At 32.5% G+C, this 9,624-nt stretch overlaps 2 protein-coding genes across 2 annotated transcripts; both read right to left on the reverse strand.

The window, feature by feature from the left end:
* Nucleotides 1-2,004: 2,004 nt before the first annotated feature.
* Nucleotides 2,005-3,285, reverse strand: LOC115761149 (early growth response protein 1-A-like). Its single transcript, XM_030702822.1, has 3 exons — nt 3,003-3,285; nt 2,361-2,562; nt 2,005-2,227 (listed from the first exon to the last, which is right to left on the reverse strand). Exons 1-3 carry the CDS (start codon nt 3,196-3,198, stop codon nt 2,110-2,112), a joined length of 516 nt encoding a protein of 171 aa, XP_030558682.1. The 5' UTR covers nt 3,199-3,285; the 3' UTR covers nt 2,005-2,109.
* A 4,746-nt stretch (nt 3,286-8,031) lies between these two features.
* Nucleotides 8,032-9,611, reverse strand: LOC115758823 (homeotic protein female sterile-like). The gene has a single exon (XM_030699603.1). The coding sequence runs from the start codon at nt 9,587-9,589 to the stop codon at nt 8,816-8,818; it is 774 nt and encodes a 257-aa protein (XP_030555463.1). The 5' UTR covers nt 9,590-9,611; the 3' UTR covers nt 8,032-8,815.
* Between the last annotated feature and the right edge of the window lie 13 nt (nt 9,612-9,624).

The following is a 9,624-nucleotide window of genomic DNA, read 5'->3' on the forward strand; positions in this document are numbered from 1 at the left end:
ATATGTATATGTTGTGTGTATGTATGTATATAAACTTTTGTTCTGTGAACCAACAAATCGTTTGGCCTCTTTGCATTTTAGTTCTATAACTAACTAAAAATATCTGTTTTTTTGTTTTTTACCAGCTGCAATTCTGGTTGCATTTCGTCTATATAACACAACAAATCTGTATACCCTTGCAGGTGGGGGGAGAGAGTATTATGATTGACTGACATAAGCTAAAGATATTCCTTAAGTTAAACGATATATGTATATATATAAGACTGTAGCTGAGTTCGCATAGGTAGGTTCTACTGTACATCTAGTCTTTTGGCTTTTGGTAGAACTTGACTCTTGAGTAAGGATAAAACTTGTAAATGAATCGAAGCTAATCAGATCGCTAAAGGATTATAGCTGCCATAGTTTTGGTCTATTTAAAATATACATATATATGTATAAATATATATATATGTATAAATATATATATATGTATAAATATATATATATGTATAAATATATATATATATATATATATATATATATATATATATATATATATTAAAAATAAAAGCTGCAAGGGTATGCTGAAGTTCGGCTTGCCGAAAACTCGCTGTTATATGTTTTAGTTTGGTTTTACTTTGTTTTATAACAAACATTCACATTTCGACATATACAATACGCATGTGTGGGTGTATCCATATATATAGATATATATGTGTGGGTATATATATGTATGTATGATTTTGCTTGCAACATAAACATATATATATATATATATATATATCAATATATAACGATAGTGTATATAACATAACATACATATATGTTTTGTATTCTGTAATCGATTTAGTTAAACATAGTTCGCGGTTTAGTTGTTGTTGTTGTATTGGCTTTTAGCTTCTTTGAAATTTGCAATTATTATAATTAATTATTAATCATTTTGTTCTGGTTTTTGTTTTTCAATAATATATTAGAAATATATATAGATATATATTTGGCAACAAATAAACACAGTACGTTTTGTTATATGTATTTTTGTTTTCAGTGTTTTTTTTTTGTTTGTTTTTGTTTTTGTTTTGTTTATATAATGCAATTGTTTCTCTCTATATATTACTATAATTATTGTTATTATTTTTATTATTTACTTTTCTTTCTGTTAATATTACTAAGTTGCTGCTCGTTTTTTCTGTGTTTTTTTTTTTTTTTTTGTTGTTATTTTTCTTTTGTTTTTGCACTCTCGACTAAAATTACGTAGTTTTGGTTAGTTTGACTAAAATGTTGTTGCTCTTAGCTTCTCTTCTTCTTCATCTCGCTCGTCTTCTTCTTCTTCTTGTTCTTTTTCTATAATGTGTGTGTGCTTTGTTACGGCCTCTCAATACAAATTTTTACTAGCTCTTCATTATTTTTTTTTTTTTTTGGTTCGTAATTTTTTACGTTTTTTTTGTTTTTTAATTTTACTAAAATTCTATAAAATGTTGCACTGACTGCAGCTATACATATGTATATATGTATATGTATATATATATATATATATCTGTCTAGCTTGTTAAATATATTATAATAGCTACGCTGTTTTCTTCAGTTTGTTAATTTTAGCTAATTCTGGTTTTTAATGCTCAGTTGTCAACAATAATTCTCAACTTGTTCTTGTTCATATTATCATAATATGTATTGTATATACTAGATATATATATCGTATGTATATATGCATGTATATGGGCTTGTTTCTTGTTTTAAGTTTTTTTTTGTTTTTCTTTATAAATGATGTGGCATCCAATAAATTCGTTTTGTTGTTGTTATTTGTAATTGTTCTTGGTTTAGCTACTTGTTCTCTCTATATATGGTATATGAATATATATACATATATATATATATAATATTCAATTGCTTTCTTCAACTAACTGTTTTGTTATGTTTGTTCTCTTTGTTGTTGTTCTTGAGTGTGTGAGTGTGTTGTTGTTATTGGGTTTTCTTGTTCTTTTTCTTTTTTGGTAGTTACAATTTTCATATTTGTTTTCATAATAATTATTTTTGAATTTACGGTTTTGTTTTTGGTTTTGCTCAACAAAATGTTGCACTTTGCCTATGCGGATAACGCTTATTCTATTTGATTTTAAAGAATACATTATCTCATAAGTAATATTTGACACAGACACCGGACTCAAGGTGCCGCTTTAGGTGGGAGCTTTGTGAAAATGCTTTGCCGCACATCAGACAGCGAAATTTTTTCTGTCCACCACATTCATATCTACAGAAAAAAAGAGTTTCGTATACATATGATAAAGAAAAACATTAGTTTAACTGCAGACAGCAGACAGACGCGACAGACAGATATAACTATATGTATCTAAGGAGTGTAAATAATAAGAAAGACAACTCACCTGATATGTCGTTGCAATGAGCTGGCGTCCTTGTAGCTCTTCAGGCAATTGAATCTGGGGCACTGATAGCGTCCATCCGGATTTATGAACTTGAATAAATCCGAAAACTTCAGCTCATACCAATAGTCCCGGATCAGTGAATGCGCCGCCGAGCTGGTTGGCGGCGGCGTTTGGCTGGAGTTGGAGGCGTAGCTGCCGGGCGCTACAATAATAAAATATAATCAAATCAAATATACGATGGCAACGATTTTAAAAACAATAAAAAAAAAAAAAGAGGGAGGAAAGAAACAAAGAAAAACTTGAATCAGTTACGAGAATTGTGTTTCTTAAAGCTTAAACAACTAGACAAAAGATATATAACTTATGTTCTTTTTTTTTTTTTTTTTTTTTAGATATATTATAACAGAGCTGTAAATTCTATATTTAAAAATTTCATATATTGTTAACAGCTCTCTTATATTTATATTTTTTGAATAAAAAAAAAGTAACAAGATTTCATATTTTTTTTTTTTTTTTTTTAGATAAAATTTTAGTTAATTTTGGTATTTTGCTGTTAAAAGTGTTTTTAGGCATAAAAATTAAAAATTATGTATTTATATATTAATATAATAATTATAAGAATAATAAAAAGGTGATATTTACAATTAGTGTGTGGTATGCAACTTTTTATTGTGTTCAATTTGCTTGTTGGTTGATTGATTGGTTGATTGATTGATTGATTGATGGACTGTTGGTGGTTTTGTTTGTTGATGAAGCGTGAGGCTGATACTGAGCTGATGCAGAGAGCAGTTGCAGTGGTTGATGATAGAGACAGCTTGATTATGTACACGTTTCGCATATGTATAGAGGAGGCGATATACTTGCGATACTTTAAATGGGGCGCTGTGTGAATGATGATGCATATTTTTTGAGTTTTTTTTTTTTTGGTTTTAATGGCTGCTGCAATGAAACATGTTTAGTAGGCGAAAAAAAAGAGTAGAAAAATGCAAATGCAACCCGCATACAAAATAACTAAACGTAACTAAAAATTAAATATTCATATGATAAACAGTAAATAACAATTTGATTTTGTTACAAATTTATTCAGTTACATACAAAAATAGCGGTATTTATGTATATATATATATATGTGTGTGTGTATATGTATATATGTTTATATATATATTTATAAAAATACTTAATTATGCTCTTTGACAATGTGTATAAAAATAGTTTTTCTTTTGTTTTTTAGTGATTAGCATAAAATTTATATGAAAATACAAATGTATTTGTATGTATGTGTATTCATGTTTGAGTGTATGTGAATTAAGTAAATTTAGTTGAAAAGTTTTTAGAAGTCATGTGTGGCATGAAAGTTGTGACTGTTTGACTTGAAGGTTTATGAATATGAATACATGAAATGAAAGCAGAGGCATTTAGAACATTCGCTTCAATCTTTTAAGTCATTCGAATAGTTTGAATCATTCGCTCCAATTCAAATACTTTGAATCATTTGCACCAATTTGAAAAGCTTGAAACATTCGCAACACTTCAAATACTTTGAATCATTCGCTTCACATTCACAACACTCGAGACCTTCGTATAATTTCAGTCAACATTTCGAACATAGTCTTTGTAATCCCCACATCCTTAAACTATTTAAAATATTTGGAATGTTTTACAAAATATACTCTTTTCACAAAAAAAAAAGTTGTATGTGTTTTAGTGTTTTGTGTGCTTTAAAGACCTCTCTTAAGTGCGCTCAATATCAACTTGAAACTGTATACATTATAAACTTGAACTAAGCATGGTTAATAACTGTTTTAAGCCAAGTACACAGCTGGTTCGGTTAATAACTGAGCGAAATCTATATCACACAAGTTTTAGATGGAATTCCAAAGCATTATATCATAGATTTTGCCAGCTTTAAATGACCAGAGCTGAGCTCTCAGCTTTTTGTGTTAGGCAATTGACTTTTGTTTCTCCTTATTTTTGGCTGTTTTTTGTTGTAAATATATATTTGAACTATTTGCTGTAAGTATTTGTTGTTGTTTGTTTTTTTTTTTTTTTATAAATTGTACTGTTGGTTGCATTCATTTGTATTTGCTGAGATCGCTTTGTTTTGTTTGTTAGTTGTATGAACATCATCATATAATAATATTAGTAAAAATATATGTTTATCTTAAAAAAAGTATTTCTAAGCTAGCAAGGAACTTACATTTTACAGCTCTCCAACTAAGCTACATACAATTTTAAGTTGATTTTCTTTTTTTTAGTATAATACTTTGTTTTTCTTTTGAATTTGGCGTTGCCGTTGCTTAACTAAACTACATATCAAACATTTGTTTTCACTTGATTTTCTTTTTTAAAAATATATATATATTTAATTTTTATTCTTTTTCTTTTTTGCTTAGGAATGCGACGTTACGAAATTGCCTCTTAAGTGCAACCCCCCTGGTAAAACCTGTTACTACTCTCAGTAGTCTAGTTAAATATTTTAAACTCTTTTTTTAATAGTTTTTGCTTTAAATGCGTTTGACTTAGTTTCGGTTACATTTCTCTTTGGACTTTTGGCTTAGAGTGCTAAAAATATATATTAGAAATTAACTTAGGCTTTAAATTTGTTTGCTTTTTTCTTGATCAACTTAAGGCTAACAAATGAGTAAATATAGGTTTTTTTTTTTTGGCTGCTGGTTTTTTTTTTTGTTTTGGTTTTTTGTTTGTTTTTTGGGATTGCAACGCACAAAACAAAGTACGCAAAGTTGATTGCACACAGAAACTAATTCAAATGTCGGCCAAAAGTCGCAGCACATTTTCGGAAACTTTGCCGCATTCGATTTACATAAATTGAACAAATTTATGCAAAAAATAAATTTCGCATGCAAATCTCTGGCCACCAAATGAAAGTTTAAATATGCAAAATTAAGGTAAACACCAAAGTAAAGGGAATGAAATGTCATCAAGTGTGCGCTATTCAGGTGTTTTTTGTTTTGTTTTTTGGCAGAAACATTTTGTGCGTTGCGCTGCCCGGTACTTAAAATTTTATAGTTGACAACTTTTAGAGATCGAATAAAGTTTGTCACTGACTGGGAATATCCTTGCAGAGGCCTAAAATAGCTCGGAATAAAAGGGATATAAACTGTAAGACCTGCTCTATATAAATGTCGTCTAATCGTGAGAGAGAAAACAAACTCAATGCTCTTAAGATAATGCCTGAGTCCCAACTGGACGAATCGGAGCACTATATTATATAGCTAACAGGAGAAAAAAAAAAACTGGAAAAATTAATGAAGTTGTTTCATAAACAGTTTACATCCTGTACCTCATATGATGAGATCTACTTTTTTTTTGTGAAAAAACTATTGTTTGCTTGAACTAAAAAAAAAACTGTGAATTGGGATAGGTCAAAACTATATCAGCCTGTTGTGTTATGGCTTGAGTTAGGTCGAACGACATATATAACATGACTTATAAGAAGCATCTATGTATATTATTTTCCGATTCCACCTGTTGCAAGAATATTTTTAGCCTCGGCATGCCGAAGTTACTTTCTGTTTCTTAACGTTTTGTTTTTTAGTAATTTTTTTTTTTTATGCCGTTTCCCATTTGGTTTGTATGCTGGCTGCCTGCATTTGAAATGCCAGCGGCAGGAAATCCTTTTTCATTTTGGCAAAATGAGTTTTAATATGTTTGGTTAAATTATCGCTGCGCTTGGCCGCATAATTGCAGCTGGGGCACTGAAAAATTGGCCTCTCTGTGGTAAAGCGGCACTCGAAGCGTCGGTGGCGACTCAAGCTTTTGCGTGTCTTGTAGGATTTGCCGCACTGATCGCACGCATGTTGATACCAGGTGAGTACGAAATCTGTAAGTAATTTGGTTGGCCCAAAACACACGTCGGGACAGGGTAACAGAGAAAGAGAGAGAGAGAGAGAGAGAGAGAGAAAGAGAACACCACACAACGACAACAACAACACAAAAGAGTGAATGAAGCAGTGCGCGAGAGTGTGTGTGTGTGTGTGTTTGTGAAGATGTTGTTGATGAATTTGTTGCATTTTGTTTGTTTGGGTGTTAAATATAATGATATGATATAATTTTTCTTATTTTGCAATTTCTAAATTCTTAAATTTAGTTATCTGATGACTGAATTTTGACTGAGTTTTTTTAAACTAATTTTCTTTTTGAGGTTTTTTTTTTTTTTTTTGAGCAAGTCAAACTACATGAAACTCAACATAAAACTTAAGACATAAAAAATATATATAATTATATATACATATATATGCATTCCAAGTAAAAATAAAGACACATAAAGCTTACAAATATTTGACGGGTAAAAAAAAATCAAATAAAAACAAATAAGAGTAAAAATATTTGCTTATAGGTAAGAAAAAAACATCAGGCACGCCCACATATAGATATATATATAAATACATTAAAAAACCCACATATAGAGCATAAAAAACCCCAGCGCCGATTCTGCAAATCGATTTCGACGAATTTTTTTTTTGTCGAAAATCAATTGCAGAACATTGAAGCTGGTTTTAAAGAGAGAGGCTGTGTAAGAAAAACATCGAGTGTTAAATAATTTATTATTTTTTGAAAAAGACACAAATACAATATATATATATATAGATATGTATATATCAATAAATTTAAGTATATTAAAATTAAATTTGTTGTGTGAGTAGCGCAAGGACAAGACACAAAAGCACAGAACGACGCACATACACACACCCGCACACACACATACACACATACACGCGCACAGATGCACGCACCAGTTGAGAATTACAATTTAATGCAGCATACAAGCAGGCGTTCTATGCATGCTATATACAAACATCTCTGTGTGTGTGTGTGGGTGTGTGTGGGTGTGTGTGTGTGTGTGTGTGTGTGTGTGTGTGTGTGTGTGTGTGGGTGTGTGTGTGTGGGTGTGTGTGTGTGTGTGTGTGTGTGTGTGTGTGTGTGTAATAGTTTTGATATGTGCAGCTAGAACAAGTAGAACCCATTTATATATAAAAGTATTTAGAGAGAGTTTCAAGAAATAGACGCAGACAGAATAGATGATCTATATATATATATATATAAGTATATATGTATTATAGTAAGTGACAGACTTTTTTGTATTGTGATGTTGTACTGGTTACTGGTACGAGTATACGCATACAGTTACTGATTGATACTGATAGTTGGGAGGTACTGGTTATAGATAGATTCCTAGAACTGCAGCCAGTACCGAGTAGTAGTAGGTAGTAGTTGGTAGAGTAGAAGAGTTTATCTAAAAGAAATTTAGTAATAAAAATAGGTTAGTGAAATTCTCTGTACAACAATTGCTTTCGGGTTGCTCTTTCACAGCAAACGAAACACGCAACAACAAAAAAAGAAAGCAAACAATAAATATAAAGGAGGCAAAATGTTGCGGGGGTACAAAATTGGATATTGTGTGAAACATGTAAAGCCAGCTAAAAACGAAATATATTGTTAATTAAAACGTATGCAGCAATAAATTTGTTTGTTCTTTCTTTTTTTTTTGTTTTTTTTTTTTTTTTTTTTGTTTTAGATTTATTTAATTAATAATATAAATTTTTGTTTGGTTTTGTTTTTGTTTTTTTTCTTTTGTTTATCAGATAAATATATATATATATATGTATATATATTTTATATACTATTTTAAATATTTCACATACACGTATAAAAATTACTTAAAAATGTAGGTATACAATTTGGTGGCATATCATTTGGAATAAGTGTTTCAAAAAAACGTCTCATCATTCGTTTTTTTTTTTTTTTTTTTTTTTTGGGTTTTCGTTTTGTTTGGATTCATGAGTATTTCGCTTTCTTGTCTTTTGAGTATTCTGTTTGTTTTCGTCCCTCTTTGGGCTGCATAGCACATCAACATCAATTTACGCGTGGTAAAGAGATTCGACTGGAATGGCATCACTTATTCAAAATCTTACAATTCTAACAAATATGGGTTTTTTTGGGAATGACTTAAGCAATACAAATTCGTGACGGTTCGGTTTTAAGTTGACATTTCTTTCTTTCTAGGATAAATAGTACCGCAAAGTAACATTGTAATACAGTTGATTGTTTTTGTTTTGTTTTTTTTTTTTCTTTTAAGACACGTTTCGCTGACTAAAGAAAGCACGCAAAAAAAATGAGAAAACATTAAAATAAGTTACATAAAATTAAAATCAAAAATATATAGTTAGGTGCTGGAATGTCTAGGTTCTGAGATTCATACATGGAATTATAATTTCTTACTTTTACTTTCGATTCTTTAAACACACAAAGCATTTGTTTTTAAGCAGACACAAATTAAAATTATGAAACTAAAGTAGCTGTAAGACTTTGTTTTGGTAATAATAAATATAAATAATTCTTCTCTTTTTAGTTTAGTTTGTCCTGTTAGTTAATCTTAAGTCAAATATACTTTGGTTTACTTTAGGGCTAAAAGAAAGGGTCAAAATTGTACAACTTCAGTTATTGTTGTACGCAAATGGCATTGTATTCATCAAGCGCTCCTTGAGCAATGAATTGGATATGATCTGCAGGCCGAGCTTCATGTTCCACTCCTCGTCGAGCAGATGATGCGGCTGCGCCTTGCCCGGCGTCACCGGCTCCGCCTTGATGGCCAGCTCAGCGGCAGCGGCCAATTCCGCGACGCTGCCCGCTGTTGCATCGCTGCCATTGTTGTTGCCAGCTGCGGCTGCTGCTGCTGCGGCCGCCGCTGCTGCTGCTGCTGCCGCGGCTGCCTGCTCCTCGACCACTGCAGCGGCTGCTGAAATAGCTGTAATGGCACCCGTCAGCCCATACGTGGGTATGGGCATCATGTGCGGCGGCAAGGGACTTGTGCAGCGCGAACCGTTCAAGTTCTCATCCCGCTCATAGTGCTCCTTGCGCAGCGACAGATTCTCGGGTATGGGACTCTCGCAGCCGTTGTGCGAGCCAGCGCTGCCCACGCTGGCGCTGTCGCTGTGGATGCCTCCATTGCCGCCGCCACCGCCGGCACCACCATTAACACTGCTGCCTCCACCGGCCACGCCCACCGCAGCAGCGCTCAGTTTGTGCTCCAGATTGTTGCTGCGCGGACTGCTGGTCCGCGAACCGCTGCCCGTCGTCTGTTGTGCAATGGCCGGGGGTATGCCATGCTTGGAGACCAGATGCCGGACCATGTGATATTTGCGACGGAAACGCGAACTGCAGAATTCACAATTGAAACGCGGCGGTATGCCGATGCACTCGTCCCGCATGTGACGCTGCAGATGACGCTTGCGCAGAGATAGCT

Source organism: Drosophila novamexicana, unplaced genomic scaffold, assembly GCF_003285875.2.
Source record: "Drosophila novamexicana strain 15010-1031.04,08,12 unplaced genomic scaffold, DnovRS2.1 tig00000008-arrow-pilon, whole genome shotgun sequence".
NCBI lineage: Eukaryota > Metazoa > Arthropoda > Insecta > Diptera > Drosophilidae > Drosophila > Drosophila novamexicana.